The following is a 22811-nucleotide window of genomic DNA, read 5'->3' as shown; positions in this document are numbered from 1 at the left end:
AGTTTTGGGGAGGGTGGGTGATTTTTTATTGGGACTTTGGTGCAAAAGAAAGGGGTTACATACCCCCTTAGAACTACCAGTCCTAGGTCCTGCCTACCAGTTTCTCCTGGTCTTCCCGTCCTCCACTTTTTAGATAGCTCATTGGGAAACATAGTTTTTCCAAATACAGCTGGTGCAGAGAGGAACCCTCATCATTCCTCGAAATGACAGCCTAATTTTGAACTGGTGGTTACAACTTTTTTGTGTTAAGGGTTCAGATTCAAGTCATCTAAGAGATTTTAGGTTTCAGTTCCAGTTCAATGAAGAAGAAGAAAACGCTCTCTGAATTGGATTTAGGGTTGAGGTTCAGGTTCAGTTCGACTCCCTGATTTTAAACATACAAGGCACAAGGTTATCAAAATGAAAATAATTTCCATTCCACAATTCTTAAAAAGGGCTAAATTCAATACTATAAATAACATAAAATTTGTGATATATACTTCCAGTTGTGAAAATTTGTTATATATACACATACCCCCAAACTTTTTAACCTTTTGTTTTAGGGTTAACCCTTTGTTTTTAGGGTTAACTTTTTAACAAGCAGGCAGGGGAGAGTTCATTTCTGTTACCCTGTGCCCAGTGGAGTGAGTGTGAGTGTGTGTGCGTGCGCACGTGCACGCGCACGTGCACGCATGCATGCACACACACACACAAACACAGTTTTATAAAGCAATGACAAATCCTTAAACAACAGATGTATTAAAGTCAGCTGGTTGTACCAAACATTAAATAAGGTCACAAGTTGATTGTACATCCTTTTAAACATATGTTTTAATTCTACACACATGTATTTGTACTATTTTAGAGAGTTACTTACCAATACATGTTCGACCATCTGAGTGTAGGGCATACTTCTGATGACAACCGCACACAGGACCAGTATCTGTGTCATCACAGGTGTGTTGGCAGCCTCCATTTCCATAGTTACAGGTTACTAGTTATTCCCCAAAAAATATGTGCATATACATATATATAAATAAAACAACAATGAAACCAATTAGTTGGTGACGGCTTCTAGGCACATAAAAGAGCAATGTATAAGAAAACATAACCACATTTATATATGAACAGCTGTTTCCAAAATCTTTTGACCTTGCTGAACCTCATTATTCTAAAATGCCATCAGCCTTGTGCTGATAGTCAGTGAGGTCATTCACACGATCAAAAACTGTGTTCTGCCCAGGTTTGGGAGCTATGTTTGGAGCTCCCAAACCTCCCAGAGTTTTCGGATGTGTGGAAGCAAGGTAGGAGGAAAACCTGAGCAGAAGTGAATGTGTGGAAGCAGGGTAGGAGGAAAACCTGGGTAGCTTTTCCTACCCAGGCTTATTCCACACAATCACTTCTACCCAGGTTTTCCTACCTTGCTTCCATACAACCGAAAATTGGGAGCATACACAGCTTACAAATCCAGGTAGAACAGAGTTTTTGATTGTATGAATGACCACATAGTTTAATGTTTACATGTATGTATTTGGTGAGGTCATTCACACAATCAAAAACTGTATTCTACCCAGGTATGTGAGCTGTGTGTGCTCCCAATTTTCAGTTGTATGGAAGCGAGGTAAGAGGAAACCTAGAGCACACAGCTCCCAAACCTGGGTAGAACAGAGTTTTTCATTGTGTGAATGACCTCAATCTTACTGATGTTAACAATGGTTTCTTAATGTCGTACAGGTTTTTTTTTTAACGTTTTACAGTAACTGCTCAACATTTGGTGAATGTCTGCATGAACGTGTGCATGCTGACAAACCTAGTCAAATTTTGTGTATTTTTGAAAATAGATGTCTATTCCCTCAATTTGGATTACAACCATTTAGGCGCAACTCCAGCCTTAGGTCCAACCCCGGCCTTTCAATTTCTAGTTCATCTCTGACTTTTTAGATATTTACAGTATTTGTTTAAGATTGTCAAATTCACATGTGAATGTCAACATTTGCTGCATTTTGACATCCACTGCAACATGCACACTTGAGGTCAAATATGTATACACGTGGATTTGCTATGTGCCAAATAGCAAGAGAAAAGTATGATCAGTTCAAATACTCCAAATCTATGAAATACAAAACTAAGTTTCCCAATGCAGACACTCCACCACTTTATAGAGAAAGATGAAATATGCCCACTTATACTTCATCTTCTTGAAAGACTTACATCTTCTTGAAAGAAGTACATTCTACCCTTCTCAGAGTGGGTTAAATGGGGCTATCTAGGGATGGGTGGACATCCCCAATCGAAAAACAATCCGGAGTTATGTAGTTAATATTCTGGACATCTCTAAAATTAATCTAGAATGTGGAATGGGACAGGATCCAGCTCTTGAAAGCTGGTGCATAGCAGTTATATCATCCTTGTGCACTAGATCCTGGAGACCTCAGTTCTGGCTTCAGTGTTCACAATGCAAATGGGACCCTCTCCCCTGCTCCTTTGTATCTTCCCGATAAAGGGAGACAACAAGGAGGATTCTGTTCCTGGCAATGAGGGCCATAGGAGCAATGGAAACCCTGGATACTGTTGTGCTCAGATCTTCATTTATAGCAATAATGCATGCCAGGACTTGAAGGCCTTCAAGAACCAACCTAGATCAATTGGTCTAAGATCTGGTCTGAAATGGAAAGGCATCTTCCTTTTGGTCCCCCCCAATTTAATTTAAAGTCCAGGTTTGAGGGAATTTGCTGCCATACCTATGTTATTCCCCCATACATAATGACCCTGTGAAATAAATTAGGCTGAAAGATGGTGACTTACCCAAGACCTTTTGGTGAGCTCTATAGCTAAGGAAGAATTTGATGTCAGGTCTCAGTGAACAACATTCAACATTCTGTCCACTATACCACACTGGCTTTCTTACCTCTGGCCAACAAGTTGTGCAGCGAAACATTGGCATTTGGGAGCCACGGGGCTGCTGCTCATGGAAAGCCAGGTCTGGTGAGGCATAGCAGAGCAATTGCAAAACTGCTTAAAACAGCATGTAGGCACTTGTGTCATGCTACTTCCATTGAAAATAATGAAAGTAGCCTTTTGGAAGTGCCCACACACTGTTTTAAGGTTTGCAGCTGTCCTGCTGTGCAACTCTGCCAGGACTGGCTTTCTCATGCACAGCTGCCCCAGTAGGTCTCTCACACTGACACAGTGAGGCTCTACACATGATCCATGTGTAGAGCCTGAGAGGGTTCTGCGGGGAGAGTGGGATTAGCTCGCTCTCCCCACAGTCAAGCAGCCACTCATTGCTCGGTGGCCGGATCAGCCGCCCACACGACTACCGGCTCATCATGGAGCTGGTAGGGGCTGCAGGGATTGGGGGCGACCCGGCCATCGGAAGTCCCAGGATGCCCCATGCAAATGCGTGGGGCATCTTGGGGAGACCCCAGAGACCAGGAGGCTCATTTTAGCCTCCCAGTGGGGGTGTCCTCATCAGTTACCATGGCGTGCAGCTGCGCCGACTCACGGGGAAATGGGGTTAGCGGAGTGCTCGTTCCACTAACCCCATTTAAGGGGAGGGCTTCTTTGGTGGGCTAGCTGCTAGAGAACCACTGGGCTCACCCGCAAGCCCAGTGGTTCTCACAATGGGATAAAACCGGGCTGGGCTCCTTTAGCCCAGTTTTCTCCCATCGTGAGAATAGCTTCATCAGGGCAGATTATAGGAATCAAAATTGCACAGCAGCTGTTTAAAACTGCATAGTTACTACCTGGGAAAGCAACCTGCTACTTCCAAACACATAGTTAAACCCAGCAATACCATCTCTCCTGCAGAGGGTTGGTAATACTAGATCAGTGTGGTGTACTGGCTAGAGTTACATTTGACTGATGGAAACCAAGATTCAAATCCTTGCAGCTTTGGGGTAAACACCAAGGCCCAGTTCACACATAACACAAAACTGGAGTTAAATGTGGCAGAGGTTGGAACTCCAGTACTTCTGAATGCATGAAACCACAGTTTCGTAGCAAAAGCAATCTTGGGCTTTCCTTGGCAAACTCCAGTTTTAACCTTCAGTTTGCACAAAGCTTCACTGCTGAGATCTGAGGTTTGGCCACCAAGGCTTTACATCCAACTCCAGACATTGCAATAATCGCGGTTTTGTTTCCAAACCACAATCATGGAGGTGGTGGCACAAACCTGTTCAGGGAATTGGCTGCTCCATGCCAGTGATGCCTGGCAACACGCCGGTGTGACTCTCCATTGCAGCCTTGTCATCCACTCAATAGGCATTCCCTATTCCAATTTTGTTCCTTGCTCACCACACCTGGCAAGCAGGAGGGAAAGGGGACAGGATGGGCATCAAGTGTTTTGCCCCCAAGAAGCAAGCAATGGTGAGGTATGAGCACAAGCACTCCAGGTGGCAAGATAAGCAAGGCACCCCATTGTGGCACCAGGAGGAGAACATTTGGCATGCGGGGGGAGGTGCAGTTTCCCATGGTCTGATTTAAAAGACAGCCCCAAGCATTAATCCCGGAGAAGCCAAGTTCTGTTTTTTCATGGAAAGGTTAGGGAAGGGGGAGCAGCCCCTTCTCCTTGGAGGTCATCAGTCCCTAGTTTTACTCATGAGAGGAACCGTCAGTGAGAAGTAGGCTCTGAGGTGCTCTTGTTACATTCTGCAACACTGTTTGTATGTGAGCACAAATTTAAAATTTACTAGATAGTACTTGACTGCTTGCCACCCATTATCCCACAGATCACTCTCTCATGAGAGTGCAAAGCCACTGGGTGCTTGAGCCAGGATGCTCTATGGAGGAAAGCTGAGGATACAGGTACCCGGAGACTGCTTTCTCGGTCCTGGTGAATGCTGCAGAGTAGCTTTTGGAGCATGCCCCCTGCCAGTCTGCCTGCTCTGTGGACATGTTCACCTTGTCTACGACCCTGAAGAGTTCCCCTCTCCCGCAAATCCCCACTGCATACAGTGCAACTCCAGACTGGACTTGGGAGTTTTGAATGGGTTTAAAGATCTGTCATGGAACACAGTGTGTTCCCCACCAGCGCAAATGCTTTAGGTGTATGTGTGATCCTGGCTGGGTGAAAAGGGCAGCCTGAATCAAGGATTCATAAGCAGCAAAGTCATTGGAAGGTTGGGGAAAGGGGCCCCAGGTATTTCCACTTTTGGGGATATGTGCTCCCCAGGCTTACTTATGAAAAGAGCTATCTGGGAGCATGAATTTAAAATGTACAAGGTGGTACTCGAGTGCTCGCCATCCATTATTCCATGGACATATGAGGGTGCTTGGTGACTGAGGGCATGAGATCAAGTGAGGAAGCTCTAGGGACGAAAGCCAGAAGACGGGTATCCCAGAGACTGCTTTCCCGCTCCTGGCAACTGCCGCCAAATAGCTGTCAGAATGTGCCTCCTGCCAGCCCATCCATCCATGTGGAAATGTTCACCCTTGCCAGCACCCTGTCCAGGGGCAGCAGGGAACTGGAGCTCCCCTCTCCCATGAATCCACATGCTGCAGATCTACATACAGCACAATGCTGGGCTGAACCCAGGAATTTTGAATGGGTTTAAAGGTCCATCACTGGACCTGGTGTCTCCTCCATTGGCGCAAATGCTTTCTGCGGGGTGGGATGGGGGACAGCTCTTGGTTGGGTGTAAAGTGCAGCCTGAAGCAGGGATCCCAGAGCAGCCAAGTTCTATTTTTCTTACTGAATGTTTGGGAAAGGGGGGCTCTTCCCCTTGTGGGGTTTGCACTCCCTAGGATTATTTATGAACAAGGCCAGTTGCCAGGGTCAGTTATGTTCCAGTATTTGGGAAGTGCACTACTGCTGAGGACATAGTCACCCAACCCAGGTTGCACTGCTCAATAATGAGAGTGAAAGGCCATGGGGACACCCCCTTACAACTCATGGGAAGAACCATCAGAGGGAGGAGAGAGAACTGCCAAGCAAATTCACTCATAATGCCTGATGGCAAAACATCCCCTTCTCCCACTGATCACTCCCTCATGGAAATGCAGGGTTCTTTTTGGGGTGGCGTGGTGGCGGTGCCATCACTCCTAGAAGAAGCTTTGCCAATGGCATGGTATGGCAGGTATGGCACCGTTTCTCTGCCGAGGGTGGGTGGGCAGTGCGCTCCAAAAATTCACGATCGCTCTCAGCATGTCCTCTTCAAGATTGTGGCCAATTGCAGCTGCTCCACAAACATGCTGAAGTTTTGCCCACATTCCAGCCATGGAACTTGCTGGGATTGGCGTTAGCAGCCAAGCAGCAGGGGGAGGCTACCCTTGCCTGCAACTGGAGATGGCTGGCTGAAGTTTTAAGAACACCTGCAGCAATTTACAGTCCCAAATCTCAACTGCAGGTTCACCAGCCTCCAGTTTTGTGTTACATATGAACCGAGCCCATCTCTCACTCTATATGGTGCATCAATATGTATAATAGGCACATCAATAAGCAGGCATCCCATAAATTTGTCTTAATCTATTAGCTTCCACTCCTATAAGTACAGCAGTGCAGGTTATATATTCCATCCTGGACAGGGCTTGGCAGCTGCAGATTCTCTCACCACTTGCAATGGGAGAACATGCATCTGTAGAATGTCCCCAACTGGAACTCTTAAAAAATCCAGTGGCTTGTCAAGGATGGGATCTGGAAATTGTAGTACAATCAACTGATATAATTCTCCATGTTTATTAACTATGGATCACATATTTGCTCAGGCACGGCTGGTACCAATTGTGTTCTAAAAAGATTTTAGTCTACATGACAGGGATCAGATGTCTTGCTGCCCTGTGGAGTTACTGGGGGCAAGGACAGCAGAAAAGGCCTAATCCACCTTAGGTGTGTGGGTTCATAATGAAGAACTATGCTGCCACTCAACCCTGAATGCACTACACATGCATGACAGAATTCAGGGACTTTGAAGAAATTAACAAAAACAAGAATAACTACACAAAAAGGTGATTTATTCCTGAAGTGTTTTGATGGACAATCTTTCTCAAGGGAATTTAATAAATGATGGAAAATCACCTTTTCATGCAGCTATTCTTGACTTTGCTCTTGTCGTAATTCACAGCTGACACTGATCATCTTTATCATTTTGTCTTTGTAAAAGTTGCAGACTTGCAGATAATGGCACCATCTCTCCACAAGTGACTGTATAAGTGGCAAAGGGGATCAGCTAGGGCCAAGTAAGCCCTGTTATGATATCTGTTGTGGACTCTGTTGGAGCTAAGCAACAGCTCTCAGCTGCAATGTTTCATAGTGGCCACTGGGGGGTTAGAGTCATGGATAAAAGTGCTGGACTCCTTCCCTCTTTGTTCTTCCAGTTTTAGTCTCTATTTTGTCTCTCCAGAGATGGCTGCTTTTGGTCTCTCTCTTCAGCCATGAGCTACAGCTAAAATTAAGCTGCAGGCCTTTTCACATTTATTTGTAACCTTTTCTTTAAATAAATCCTTGTAGTTCTTCAGTACTAAACAACTATCTCAAGACCTCTTTGCTGCTTTCTCACCAAAGTGGTTTTGCTTTGCTATTTGGGGACTGAACTGCCATTCTTCCCCTACAGAATCTGGGAATTTCTGCATAAATCCTGCAACAAATTTCAAGGAAAAGAGGAGCTGTTCTGCAGATTCATCCACTGAATTTTTCTAGTGGAGTTCACCCATTACCATTTTGCCTTTATTGAAAACATCTCAAAATGGTAGTCCAACCATCTCTCCCATTTTTGTTTATTCAACATGAAAGCTAAAACTGGCTTACAGATTTAGGAGACAGACTCAAATTTCTCAAACCATCAATTCAGATACATGTGAGTGACTTAACAAAAAATATCAGGTCAATAAAATCAAATGAATTTCTTGTTGTTTTAAATAGCAATGTAAAAATTAGACATATTGGGCATTTGAGATTTAGTCTGCTTCTACCTACATTTGCAGTCCTTCTGGTTTTTGGCAAGTTCAAAGCCAGGCCTACATTCACAGGCAACCCCACCTTTGGGTGTCTCCCGGCAGATATGTGCACACCCATGATCTTTGTTCATACAGTTCATACCCTCTGGAGAAAGAGAAAGAGAGAAAATGCACAAGTTCTGAAAACAGAATCAATCAATCATAGCCTAAGCAGTCATAAAGGCTCCATAAAGTCATAAAGCAGCCTTCTCATTAGAGAAAGCAAATTGATACGATTAACAGTTTCAGGGCAGCTATAAGAAAGTCAATTTCCCTATAAGGAGAGAGGTCTGGAGGCTGGTGCAGTTCTATGATATCTTCACTTATAAATATACATGATGAACATGGGGGAGCAGGCAAGTTCCTGGACAGAGTGGTAATATGGAAAGCAGCATCAGTTCTCTATAGAAGCAGGAAGCATCTATGTAGAGACACCACCACCCTCTGGCCTTCTGGCTCCATATTCCAGTCAGCTGCAGAACTCGGGTTCTAGCTCCTTTGTCGTATAACAACTAGTAAACATTTTTCCAGACCCCCACATCAAACTTGTGGGGTATATTCTAGCTTGGTCACCATGATTTATGCTCAGTGAGACATTTTCCATCCATTATTTATGATTATTTAATTTTAATTTTTAACTGTCTGCCTCAAAACTTACCAACAATAAAAAACAATATTATTTAAAAACAAATCAATAACTAGCTTTAAAACAGTACAAATCTATTAAAACGTTAAAAGTACAGCAAGCAGAATTAAAAGAATTATTCCCCACAGGCCCACTGAATTTGAAATGTTAATGCTCATTGAGAAAGTCTCCTCAGCTAGCTCTAGAAACATGAACGATCACTGGCCATTCCTAAGCAATCAGACAAAAGAAAGCTGTCTCTTTACACATCATAACAGAATTCCCATTACCATACTTATTTCCTTGCTATTTTAATTTCCCAGACACTGATAGCTGGGAGTAGGTCACATCCACCAGTAGTGTAATGACGTGGGCAGTGGCACATGGCTTGAATTTTGGCCGCTCCTGCTCCTGTTGCCACCACCGCTGGTCTCTGCAGCTGCCTACTCAGCTGCCTCCCTCCCCCCCTCGTTGGTGCCAGAAAACTACCAGCACACATGGGACTGGGGCCAGGGGAACCACGCACAGTCTACCTCTGCAGCTGTCTGTCCACCTCTCTTCCTCTATTTTTGAGCAGGCTCAAGTAGCTGCCCGGTTACATGCAGCAGACGGCAATGTTATTCACCCTCCTTAACAATGGGAAAGCCAACAAGGGCAGAAGGAGAAAGGAGGCAGTGAGGATGATAGGCAGCTTCCTCCGTCCTGGCCTCATGTGTGCTGACTCTGCCAGTGCTGATGAGGAAGAGGTATGGGTGACTGTAGAGGCAGGCAGCAGCCCCAGTCCCATTGGAAAGTGTTACTAGTAATGCTTTTCTGTTGGCCCTCAGGAGCCCCCCCCCCATTTGTGTTTGAGTCTCCAGGCTTGAAGATCTCACTCTGGACATGCTCGGGAGCTTCACAGTATTGTGAGTTCTCCGCTTATGGCACGTGGGGACAGGTCACTTAGTAACAGTGGGCAAGTCACCCCTCGATTTGGCTCCCAAGAAGCAAATTGGAAAGGGGAGCAGATGCACGCCCTTCTATGCTGAAATATTCTAAGTAGATCCCAGAAGTTAATTAAAAGCAGGTTAGCTCTCTGCCAAGGCCACTCTGCTCTCCGAGTGAACCGCCTACCCCTCCTCTCCTTTCGCAACGAATAGCAGCCAGCTAATGTGCCAATTAGTTCCACAGGAAACAACACAGATAAGGCTTGTGCAGGTAAATCTCCCTCTTCATAAAAAAGTTGAGTTAGTGATTCAGACTTAGAGATGCACCTATTAGAAGTACTGATTGGATTATTGGAACTTTCCATCTATGTAGATTCCCCTTCCTGTCTATGCACTCTGTTTTCATTACAATTCCCACACTGTTACACTCAGGAAGAAAGATCAGCAACAATGGAATTCTTGCTGGTTCCACCCAACACACCTGTCCGACAAAAAAGGTCCCTTGGAATGAGCCCCAAGGATATGTTTTTGGGTATAAGAATTCCCAGTTGCATGATCCAGTGTGCTCCTTGTGATCTTTGTGCTCTCTATGCACCAGCTTCCTTGGAGTTACCAGCAGCTTTTTGGGCCATTGACTTTCTACAGGCCACCATGCTAGGCTGTGTTCAGTACTTCATGCCACTCTCCAGATTGGCTTTCTTGCCCAGCCTGATCTGCCCAGCCTTCCTCACTAACATAGGAAGCTGGTTCCACAGAGGAAGAAGCACCCTCATGGATTCAACTTTGCTGACTAACCCCTCCAACCTCCTTGCAAAGGACTCTGGGAACAACTGATTAACCTTGTTCCTCAGAAGCAGCTTGGGCCAAGGTGAGTACCTTGGCCCAAGCTGCTCCTGAGGAACGAGGTTAATCAGTTGTTCCCAGAGTCCTTTGTCCAGACCAGGTGATATGAGCGTTTGCACCTCAGTGGACCCAAACTCTATCTCTATTCCCCTTGCTGAAATCCAACCACCTCCTTCTCTAAAAAGTCTCCTTCTCTTGCCCGCCTGGAAACTTACACAATTAGGACTCTAAGCTAAAACTCCTCATTGCAGTTTAACATATTTTCATAGTAATATTGCTTTAACCACACATTTTTCCTCTGTACCCCTCCCTGTAATAAATATCTTCTTTTTATTTTTGAAACTTGAATCTTGTCTCAGACCAGTCATTTCCTGAGTCCACAACTTTGTGCAAATTACTAACGTGAAACTGTTCCTTTCTGAGCTAACGTTCCCCACGCAAGCCCAAAAGAAGATTTTGGGGTGCTCACCAATCACCCTGGAGCAGTTTCACTAACAGCCCCCTGAGCCCCATTGAGTGGCCCGTGTTCACTGAAAATAGTTGCCCAGTGGTAGTTCCACCCCTGACATCCTGATTGGATTCTGTATTCTGCTATTCACAGAAACACATTCATTTTCCTATTCACAGAAACATGACATGTACTATTATCTCTTGCATTTCTTGGCCTTTTGGTCCCATGTTAGCTCTATTTAAAGAGAGCGATAAATAACAGACATAAAATCTGATTCTGTGGAAGATGCCATTTCCTGGGATGGGAAAGAGGGCATTCCCCAGCAACCCTATCTGAGAGATTCATCCCAGATTGGGACAGAATTTGGAATCAAAATCTCTATTTCATTTTTGACCCCCCCCCAAAAAAAATATTCACAAAAAGTAACAAGATGAGAGGTGACATCAAATGACTCATTTAAGCACACCTACATTAAAGGTTCTATCATTTTCCTCTGTTGGAAAAAAATAAGTCAATGATGGGGACTTGGGAAATAGTTTTGAATGAATTTAAGTGAGCCAAATATATAGGCTCAATTCAGATGACATGATTTGAAGGGTCAGGAATACACCAGGGCTTCAGAAACTCCCTCCTTGACTCTCACACACCGATTCCTTCTTTCCCCTGGTTTGCATATACATTGTTTGCCATGACATCCACATTGAGCAAATGAAGTATAGCATTAATCAGAAATCGCCTCCAAATCCAGGAGGTACGTTTGACCCTTTCTCTGTATATTTTTGAACAGAAATGGAAGACCGTCTTGCCTACTCAGGACTTTTAGATCCACTCTTAACTTATCATCAGATCATTTTATTTTTATTTTTGCTGCTCCGTTTTTTGTTTGTTTGCTGCTCTATTTTTATAGCACTTTGAGTTCCTTTGGGAGTATATTCTAGCAGGATACTTTTAAAAAAAATAAACACATAAATAAACCATGATTTGAAAGATAAGTGAGTGTGTAAACCATGGACTGGAGGTAATACTTGCTAAGCAATAATCAACTTGCAAACCTGAAAATGGGGAAGGAATTCTTGCTTGAGACAAGGTGAGGGAAAGTGCACAAGCCAGTAGCTTATGCCTAATCCTCCAACCATGGTTTGGAGCCCCAATTACAAGCCCTCAAATAGTTTAATCCACGACTCCATAAATAACTGATGCTGAAGCTTGCCTCTGCAGGAGCCCTACACAACATATGGCCTCCAGATCTGGCCTGCGGGGACATTTTTGTTGGACTGCATGGGGCTGCACTGTATGAATGAGAAGCAGGTCTTAGTCAACCCAAAGTCAGAGAACCAAGTATTCCCTCCCTGGGCCAAAACAACAAGCATTGACAGCTCCAGGCTTGTGTGGGCTTGGTTTCCCCTTGCTTCCTGCTGATGCTTCCCTTGCTCCTCCTCACATCCAGAGCCTGGTGAAAGTAGCCCCACTGCACTGTTGCCCATGTCAGTTCCTGTCACTGGCCTGCTTGGCTTCAGCACCTTTCTCACTCACTCGCTCCTTTCCTTCCTCTTTCACTTCTTCTGGAGAATGGTGCTCGAAAAGGAAAATCTCTTGTCTCTTGTTTTATTCTAAGCTTGCAGCACTTTGGGTGCTTGGGGAGAGGATTTGGAAGCTGTGTGGAACCCAAAAGCCTTCAAGTTCTCCCCGTGTTTCTTCCAAGAGCATGTGGGGCAAATAATAATCCATAGGAAATACATGTGTACCTTTAACGTCTCCAAGACAGCACCCAGCTAATCACCAAGAATATAATTTCCCTGCCTGAGTTGAAGGTATATTGTGCATTTTGACAAGCTTAATTTTTACCTGAAAAAATTTCCCTCAGTACCACCCATCTAACTTTGATGTTGCACCTGTGTTAATATTCCCTCCACAAAGATATATGGCTTTGCATGTGGAAAGACACATACTCATGCACAGTGAAGGGACAAAGGTGGATGTCTTTTTGGAGTTTTACACCAGTTTGGCGGGTGTGTGTGTGTGTGATCTGAGCGGATAGTATAGCTTGAGCCAATACTGCCTGGTAGGTTCTTGTATTCTAGAATTCCCCTCTCCTCGGCTTCCTTGTGAGGGGTGGGGGTTTGTCCCAGCCCGCTCTACACACGGCCCAAGAAGGGCTCTGATTGGCCCGTCAGGTTTGGGGGCGGGGTTTCAACCGGGAACGGCCAATCCCCGCCTCGTCCTCTTCAGTTGGGGACAGACAGCAGCAGGGGAAGGAGCTCTCCCCTCCCTCTCTCCCTGGTACAGAGCGGGTCTAGCGACTGGTCGCCCAAAGGGGCCGAGTAGGAATTTTTTGCTTCCAACGCATTGGCCACTGTTGGGGGTTTTTCCGCCTACTCCGTTCTGTGTTCCGGGTGCGTAGTTAGATTTAGGACGGCCACAATGGAAGTAACAGTGCGGGCAGGGTGGTAATTCGAGGGTTAGAACATCGGTGAGCACCCTTGGATAGGTTAAAGGGTGATTGGTCAATCGCTCCTTTGTGGCCTGTGCGGCATGGGGAGAATAGATTGCCATGAAACCTGCTTCAGGACTTCAACAACCTTTGGGCTGAGCGGTCCGGGGTTGTTGTAGGCCTAGAGGTATCCAGATCCTCTCTTACAGAAGGGGGGGTTGGCTTTGAAGGAATTGGGCGGGGCGGGCCTGCCCATTCCCGAGCCAGGGTGTGTTGCCCAGTAGGTGCTGGGTGGGACTTCAGAGTTCTAACCTGCTTCTATTGGCCCGCACTGTTCTTTAGGGTGATTAATCACCTGGTGTGCCAGACCGCCATGCCTTGTGTATAATTAATAAAGTTGTGGCCCTTTTCAACCATACTAAGTCTGTGTGTCTTCTTGGGCCGGGGTCTGGGGACAATGGCTACCTTACGTAGCAAGGCTACCTTTGCTCCTCAAGATCAGCCATGAGACATTTTTGCTGATTTTAGGATGCAGAAATTAAATTTTACAGGTCTCATTTTCTCTGGCTGACCTCCAGATTAAATTGCACATGAGTAGTCTCACTGAAATTATGAGACATGATTAGATGAATTTCAATGAGACTATTCACAAATAATTTAATCTGGATGTCAGTCACTGTCTTTATATCTTACATTTCATATTTTTAATTATTAATTTTAATGTAAAAAATAATGTGCTGAAAATTGACCTTGGTCCTCCACACATCAAATTATGGCTGGTTCTGGACCACCAAGGTATTTGAGTTGGGCATCCCTACTCTAGATTATTTGAGGGCTCATAACAGAGCCTATAATTTGGTGGACTGAATGTGTGATGTCTGCATTGAGCCATGGTTTCATTTTGCATAAGAATTTCTCTCTCACTTCCCCTCCTCCTTCAGACACACACACACACAAGCTTACATTTGTGAATGACAATGGCTGTATAAGAAACTCCACTTAAAATAAAATAGTTTAATTCACAACCTAAATACATTTAAATATGCCCTATACAGCATGGATGACAGTGAAATCAAGGAGGATATTTACAGCCTAGTCCTATGCTTGTTTCCTCATAAGTATGTTCCAATGAGTCCAGTGGAACTTCCAAGTGTGCATAAGATTGCAGACTTAGGGGCAACATTTAGTTATGTGAATAGTTTAGGGAATTCTTATTTTGTTTCACAATTAATCAATGTAGGTTAAACTAATCAATTTTTAAATATTTTCCAACTTTCTTTCTTGTCTTTTTGACTGAAGAAAGTTTTTTGCTCCTTTATTTTACTAGGTCTTTTTAGGTCATTGGCTGCCCACTCACCCCATGGTTTTTCACTTATACCATAATGTGATGTACACAGAAGGTGAAAGATGCTGGAATCCTTTCTGTCCTTAACCAGTCTGTAAATCTTCAGAAAAGTAAAGTTCATGAGTGCATTTTAAAGGGGCACAATCTTTGTGTTTAAAAGAAAACTGTTCCCCTACACACACACTTGTGTGTCTGGAATAACAATGCCAGAATGTTTAAAGGGTTGTTGCCATAGCAATGCCATCAGTAACATCGTTTTCTGCATCCTCCTTTAAAACACTTGAGGACACAGCAGCATCAGAATGTTCAAAGAAGGACAATTATCTTTTATTACTGAACAGAGGAAGATGACATTTTTTAATTTCATCAATAGAAAATTATGTAGAAAAGAATAATAAAAGACTGTTTCAAGAAGTACCCAGAAGCCTATTAGTGACAACTACACCCTCCCCTCCCTTCCATGAATAATTTACAGTTCTTTAAGAAAAAATCAACCTTTGCAAGCTTTAGACAGCAAAACAAACATTTGACTATACAGGGATTTCCCTTTCATATACCTGTCCAGGAGGCACAAAGAAAGAAAAAAATAAGTAAAACTTCAGTGTCAGAAGGAAAGAGAAAATCAAGAGAAACATCTGCTGCAATTATATTATTAAAAACATAGTGCCCTTTAAAACAAAACACTCATATAAAAGCTATATACTAGTCTCAAGATCAATTAAGAACTTTTCTCATGCTTGGTGAGAAAATTCTGCTATTTAAATTAATATGGTATGTTATAGAGCATTGTCTACAGTGTAAATGAATGAATAAAATTAATATAATGAATAGAATTATGCCGCCTAGAGATGCACATGTCAGGCGGTATAGAAATATGATAAAGGTAAGTTTATAAGAAAATACATATTAGAAGATCAAAGTTGATTTTTAATTGACATTAAAGAAACATGGTAGTTTGAGCACATTCAGAAGGTGAATTGTCATAACAATATTAGGGGGTGAAATAGCACAACATTCTTTTACAAGTTACATCTCTTGTAAGATTTACATAAAGTAACCACTCTTTTGGCTACAGAGTGAAATCTAATATGGTGTGAACTGATAATGCCTTATCTCAACATCACTTATTACAAGAATGCTCCAGGATTATTTCTTTAATCAGACTTATATCCCACCCCATCTCAAGAGCAGGGTGTAGGTAACAACATGCCAACTGAGCTGGTGCTATGCAGTCGGTAAGAATAATGAAGTCCCCATTTTGAATCTCTTCTGTGATGAACTCACCAGATGGCCTTAGGCAAGTCACTCTTTGTCAGTTATGGACCTTCACCTGAAATGTCAGAAGAACATTGACCAATATTGGTCTATCTTTCAGGGTTGTATTTTTATAATTACTTATCAATATCCCAACTCTTGTACTTCCCCAGAGCCTTCTGAAGAGTGAACTTCTGTGAGGAGGCAATCTCTGGGGAGGAGAGTGCTGGCTACTTGGCCTAGTATGACCCTCAGGACCACTCAAGGTCCTAGAAGAAAGTCCTACTGGGTGCTTGAGCAGGATTCTTTCTGGGATTACCTGGGCCACTGAGGCATCTAGTAGGACAGTTAATGGGGGCGAGGATGCTTTTAAAAATCAAGCATAACTAGTAAAGTAAGCAGTTGGTTCAGTGCCCGCTCTGGAGTGAAGAGGAAGTGAGGACCCAGGTCTCAGGTGGAGAAGGAGGAGGAGAGGGCAGGGGGAAGGGCCCAAGTTGTTAGTGAAATATGACTCAGAATCAGAACAAGTTAAAGACTGTATGATTAAATGGATGCAGAATATGAAAAAAAAAATTGACAGTCAACAATGGGAATATCAATGGAAATTGAACATTAAATTTACAATGAATAGTATGTTAAGAGAAAATTGGTACAAAATGTATTTCTGTTGGTATATTGCTCCAATGATGATTTTGAAGACAGACAATAAGTATCCCAGAAATTGTTGGAATCAGCCGGGAACCTTTTATCACATGTGGTGGACATGCACTAAAGCACAGAAATTTTGGAAGTTAATTCACAGTAAAATGCAACAAATGTTAAAAATAGATTTTCATTATCCCCTAGAGATTTTTATGTTAAATATTACTAAGCCTTATATATATGCAGAATATATAGAGTTGTCCTTATACATGATAACTGCGGCTAGAATCTCTATATATATTTCTCCTGGGTGTGCCAGGGAAAATGCATCCCAGCAGATTGGCTGGGCTGCAGAGGCGCCTGATTGGCTGGCACACCCAGGAGGAGGAGAATTGGCCCCTGTGAGACATGGCCGCTGGTGGGCCCAGCCTGGCGACGGGTGGTGGTTGAGGGCCTGGCCCGGCCGCCGTGGCGGGCCCAGCCGAGGTGGTGAGGCAGCCGGCAGGCAGCTGGCGGCCGGCCCCGATACCAGGGCAGAAGGTGGGGGTGGGGGGATTGGTGGCTGGCCTGCCACTGGCCGCAAAGACTGGCAAGCAGCGGCAGTGGGCACGGCAGGCCGCGGAGGCGGCACTTGGTGTGGTGGGCCCGCCGGCGGGACAGGCCGTGGAGGCGGCACTTGGTGTGGCGGGCCCGCTGGCAGGACAGGTAGGGATGTGCATAAAACCGGTTCGCCCGGTTCGGTTCGGGTCCGAACCGGGTCTGAACCGGGAGGGGGTGGTTCGGTTTTGGTTTTGTCCGAACCACCCCCTGGTTCGGTTCTGATCTCAAAAAGTAGCTAGGATGGTAGCTGGCACCCAGGGGTACCTGTCACACAAACCCCAAAGCAATCGGACACTCGTACAATTTTTTATGAATTTTTGAAAAATATTTTAATTTTTTTCTCATAGGATATAATGGGATTCGAACCAGACCATTATTCCTTATTGTGGAGCACCCATGGGTGCCAACAACCATGCAAACCCAGGAACTCAGGGAACAAACTCAGGGAACAAATCCGTTCCCTCGAGACCAAGGTGGCGGATCTGGAGAAGCTCAGAGAGACAGAGAGGCATGTGGACGAGACCTTCAGGGATGTGATAGAGGCATCCCACTCCAGGGCCGGTAGCTCCTCTGCTGCCAGGGAGAATGAAGGTCTTGGGCAAGGAGGACATCAGTCTGAGGAAGAGGGAGATGCTCCTTTAGAAGGGACCCCTTGCGTGGATGATGAGCCCATATCCTCTCGCACAGGGGATACTCCTCTGGGGGGTGGGGGCCTCCTTGTAGTTGGTGATTCGATTATTAGGGGGATAGAGAGATGGGTTTGTGACCCGCGTGTTGACCGCACGGTGACTTGCCTGCCTGGTGCGAAGGTTGCGGACATTACGCAGCATCTAGACAGCCTCCTAGGGAGTGCTGGGGAGGAGACAGCTGTCGTGGTGCACGTCGGCACCAACGATGTGGGGAAATGCAGTTGGGAGGTCCTGGAAGACAAATTTAAGCTGATAGGTAGCATTTTGAAGTCCAGGACCCCCAAGGTAGCATTCTCAGAAATGCTACCTGTTCCATGCGCAAGTACAGTGAGACAGGCAGAGCTGAGGGGTTTCAATGCATGGATGAGACGTTGGTGCCGGGAGGAGGGGTTTAGATTTGTTAGGCACTGGGACACATTTTGGGGCAAGCAAGGCCTGTACAAAAGGGACAGGCTGCACTTGAACCAAGATGGAACCAGACTGCTGGCGCTTAAAATCAAAAAGGTTGCAGAGCAGCTTTTAAAATGACACTTGGGAAACAGCCGATGGGAGCTGGGCAGTATCCCGTTTGGCAAAAGCCATCCTTTAAAGTGTGAGGCTGCAAAGAATGCAAATAAAACAGAAGGGGATGGAGCAAAACCGCATAAAGAGCAGATGGGAGCCTGTGCCAGCAGGTCAAAGAGTCAAAAGAGTAGCATACATCAGGGGAGAGAGTCAGCGTATAGGGGCTTGTATGCCAATGCCAGAAGCCTCCGAACCAAGATGGGTGAGCTGGAGTGCTTGGTTGCTAACGCAGAAATAGACATAGTGGGCATAACAGAAACATGGTGGAACAGTGAGAACCGGTGGGACACTGTTATCCCTGGGTATAAATTCTACAGAAAGGACAGGGAGGGGCGCCTTGGAGGAGGGGTAGCACTGTATGTTAAAGAAGGGATAGAATCTAATAAGCTAGAAAACCTAAGTGGACTGGAGTCCTCCACAGAAACCCTGTGGGTGACTATACAAGGTCGGAAAGGAAAACGTGCTACTGGGGACGTGCTATCGCCCTCCGGATCAAAATGATGACAGTGACTGGGAGTTGCAGGAGGAAATCAGGGAGGCGTCAAGGAGAGGCAGGGCTGTAATAATGGGTGATTTCAACTACCCACACATAGACTGGGTAAATTCACATTCAAGTCAGGACAAAGAGGTCAAATTTCTAGATACGCTAAATGACTGTACCCTAGAACAGTTGGTCATGGAACCAACCAGAGAGAAGGCGACCTTAGATCTAATTCTGAGTGACACCCAGGACCTGGTGCGTGATGTCAGTGTCATCGACCCTTTAGGGAACAGTGACCATAGTGCCATCAAATTCAGCATACATGCGGGGAGAGAATCACCAAGGATGTCTAACACAGACATTTTGAATATTCAGAAGAGGAAACTTCTCCAAAATGAGGAGTATGGTGAAAAAAAAGCTGAGGGGGAAAATCAGGAGAGTCACTTCGCTCCAGAGTACATGGAGTTTACTCAAAACCACAATACTAGAAGCCCAGTTAGATTGTATACCCAAAAGGAGGAAAGGTACCACTAAGTCCAGGAGGATGCCAGCATGGCTAACGGGTACTGTCAAAGAAGCCATAAAAGGGAAGAAGACTTCCTTCTGAAATTGGAAGGCCTGTCCAAACGAAGAGAACAAAAAGGAACACAAACTCTGGCAAAAGAAATGCAAGGTGACAATAAGGGAGGCAAAAAGAGAGTTTGAGGAACATTTAGACAAAAGTGTCAAGGGGAATAACAAAAACCTCTTTAAGTACATCAGAAGCAGGAAACCTGCCTGGGAGGCATTTGGACCATTAGACAATGAGGAAGTGAAAGGGATTATTAAGGAGGATATGGAGGTTGCAGAGAAGCTAAATGAGTTCTTTGCGTCCATCTTCATGGCAGAGGATACTGAGTATATACCTGTTCCTGAACCAGGAGTTTTGGGGATGGAGGCTAAAGAACTGAGTCAGATAGTAGTGTCATGAGATGGTGTTCTAAATTGTCTGGAAGAATTGAAAACTTGCCAGGGCCAGACAGCATCCATCCAAGAATCATCAAAGAACTTTAATGTGAAATTGCCAACCTCCTTGCAAAAATATTCCATGTTAGGGATCATTAGGAAGGGGATTGAAAATAAAACTGCTATTATAATACCCTAATATTATATTTTATAATACAAAACTATGGTGCGGCCACACCTGGAGTACTGCGTACAATTCTGGTCACTCCATCTAAAAAAGGACATTGTAGAACTGGAAAAAGTGCAGAAGAGTGTGATCAAGTGATCAGGGGCCTAAAGCACTTTCATTATGAGGCAAGGCTACAACACATACACCCTTCATTATATCTAATGGGGGAAAACCTTAAAGACACGTAAACTTCAACAATTAACCAAAAATCACCCCTTTGCCCAATTCCTTTCAAATAATTCAGGTAGCTTCCTTGCCCACCCTAGGAACTACCAGCCACCACACTGCACTCTACGACACCCCTTTCCCCCCGACGTGAAGCTATACATTTGCTGCAATCCTCATTATTCTCTATGAGGAATTCAAAAACACTTTAACAATTCACCAATAATCAGAGGAGTGTCCAATTGCCTTGGGATTTTTTGGGTGGTATGCACCCCTGCCTGTCTACCACCCACCCCGCTTTTGTGCCCCTAGGTCCTCCACAATAGGGGATATGGACTGGTTCGGGTCCCATTATACTCTATGAGAAAAATAATTAAAGATATTTCAAATATTCATAAAAAATCATAGGGGTGTCTGATTGCTTCAGGGTTTGCATGGTTGTTGGCACCCATGGGTGCTACACAATAAGGAATAATGGCCTGGTTCAAGTCCCATTATCTCCTATGAGAAAAAAATAAAAATATTTTTCAAAAATTCATAAAAAATTGTATGAGTGTCTGATTGCTTTTGGGGTTTGGATGACAGGTACCCCTGGATGCCAGCTACCATCCTACCAATTTTCAGGTGTCCAAACCGGTCCAAACCAGTTCGAAACGAACCGGAACCAGTTCGGTTCGAATCCGAACCGAACTGGGGGGGGGTTCGGTTCAGATCGAACCGCCAAACTGGAACCGGTTCGGATCCGAACCGGTTCGCACATCCCTAAGGACAGGCCGCGGAGTCGGCTCTCAGCCAGGCGCGCCGGCCAGGCCAGGAGGAGACCGTGGATGACTGGGGTGGGAGGGAACCGGGCGGCGGGACTTTCCTGTTTGCCACCCAGGAGGAGGAGCGGTGGTGGCAGCCGGGTAAGTAGAACTTGTAAAAATGCAGGGGGAGGGGGGAGTGGGTGGGCAAGGGGGGGAGAGTTGGGCAAAGGGGAAGGGGAGGGCGAGGGCAAGAGGGAGGGGGAGGGGAGAGCAAGAGGGAGGGCAGGGGGAGGGCAGGGGAGGGCAGGGCAAGAAGGAGGGGGAGGGGAGGGCAAGGGGGAGGGGAGGGCAAGAGGGAGTGGGGCAGTGGAGGGCAGGAGAGAGGAGCAGGAGAGACTGGGGCAGGAGGGTGAGAGGGAGGGGGTGAGAGAGAGGGATGGGAGGGGGAGGGAGGGCAAGAGAGAGTGGGGTGGGAGGGAGGGGAAGAGAGGCAAGAGTGTGGGGCAGAAGGGAGGGAGGGAGGGAGGGAGGGAGAGTGGGGCAGGAGAAAGAAGGGAACAGCCAGCCCCAAAGAGCGCACAGATGCTCTGTGCGGGTTGGCTAGTTATTTATGCTTCTTACTGGAAATGGAAGACTCATTTGTTACCAACAGAGGAGTGGCATCTTAAACTTTGGGAATATGCTTCAGTGGCTAGGATTACCTCATATAAAAAAAATAAATCAGAAGATAAATTTGGCTTTATTTGGGAATGCTTTATACGTTATACTCTGTCACAGGGTTGGATACCTCACCCAAGATTTGGATTTTCCCTGCTAATGAATTATTGAGTGAGTGTGCTTTAATTTGGTATCTTGCTTAATTCTGATATCTAGATATTCAGTTGAATGTTCTGTTTCAATATTCAAGATTGGTGGTTGAAAGTTCTAATTAGGATATGAGTGGTTAGGATGAGACGTTGATATGATTGAGTGTTGTTTCCTGGTCTGATGTACAAAACAATATATGAGATGTTATATTTGCTTATTTTTCTTTTTCTGCACTCTATTTTTTTTTTTAATATTAATAAAAAGAGAGAGAGCTGGGATCTCTGTTGGAGTTCTGAGTGTGGGGCTCCTGCTGTAATTGTGGAACTCTATCCTACAATGCCTATCAGAGGAAACATCTGATCTAACATGTCTTTTAGAACGACATGACTGCACAACCCTAGTGGCTACTTAGATGCAACCTTGCATTTAGTAATAATACTTAACATTTGTATGGCATTCTCAAGTGTTCAAAGTGCTTTATATGTATTATCTTAATAAAATCCTTACAACAATGTAAGAAGGTGAGTAATTATCTCCATAATGCAGCTGGGGAGTGGAAGCTGAGATTGTGAGCCCAGTGAACCCACCCATGTTGCCCCCTGCACCTCTGCAGAATTCATGGCTTGGCCCTTGAATTTTTTCTCTCAGACTTTACTGGCAGCAGGTAATTATGCCCCATCTCTGCACTCACGGTGACTGGACTATTCAATCACTCATTTGGTAAAATGCAGCAGGTTTGCTTGTTTTCAGAGGAAGCTGTGCACTTTCTCTCTGCATGAATTACTGTTCTGCTTTCCGCCTTCCAGTCAGGTGACAGGTTCAGAACACTGCCTCACAAGTCTGGCCCACTCATGAGGCACACTAAGGTGGCCATTTAAGATGGCAGATTTCAGTGTGCGCAGAAGGGAACAAATGCTTCCAGCACATTGCCACCATGCCAAACTTCAACCTGTAGGTGTTGAAAGCTGCCCACTCAATTTCCTCCTCTTCCCCTTGTCCTGCTAGGATGGAGTAGAGGAGGAGCAAAGAATGGAGGAGAGCATTCATTCTAGCCTGTTACTCTCCTGTCCTCTCCTCCCCTTTGTGCTTCATCCCAACAGGAGCAAGAGGAGAAGGAAGTTGGGCTGGCAGCATTTAGTGCCAGTGGGGAGGCATTC

At 45.1% G+C, this 22811-nt stretch overlaps 1 protein-coding gene across 10 annotated transcripts in view; it reads right to left on the bottom strand.

The window, feature by feature from the left end:
* SCUBE1 (signal peptide, CUB domain and EGF like domain containing 1) overlaps positions 1-22811 on the bottom strand; it is a 514482-nt gene that overhangs the window by 259795 nt on the left and 231876 nt on the right. For all 10 annotated transcript variants that reach the window (XR_008308378.1, XR_008308379.1, XR_008308377.1 and 7 more), the window contains 2 exons: positions 7892-8017; positions 857-973 (listed from right to left, as the gene is read on the bottom strand). Coding sequence is in view for 7 of the 10 variants with exons in the window: in XM_053254957.1 (XP_053110932.1) it covers positions 857-973; positions 7892-8017 (243 nt within the window). In the remaining 3 variants the exon portion in view is untranslated. The remainder of the gene's footprint in view (positions 1-856; positions 974-7891; positions 8018-22811) is intronic.

Source organism: Hemicordylus capensis, chromosome 5, assembly GCF_027244095.1.
Source record: "Hemicordylus capensis ecotype Gifberg chromosome 5, rHemCap1.1.pri, whole genome shotgun sequence".
Classification (NCBI taxonomy): domain Eukaryota; kingdom Metazoa; phylum Chordata; class Lepidosauria; order Squamata; family Cordylidae; genus Hemicordylus; species Hemicordylus capensis.
Note: the sequence above shows the minus strand (reverse complement) of the source record. Positions and strands in the feature narration are given on the sequence as shown.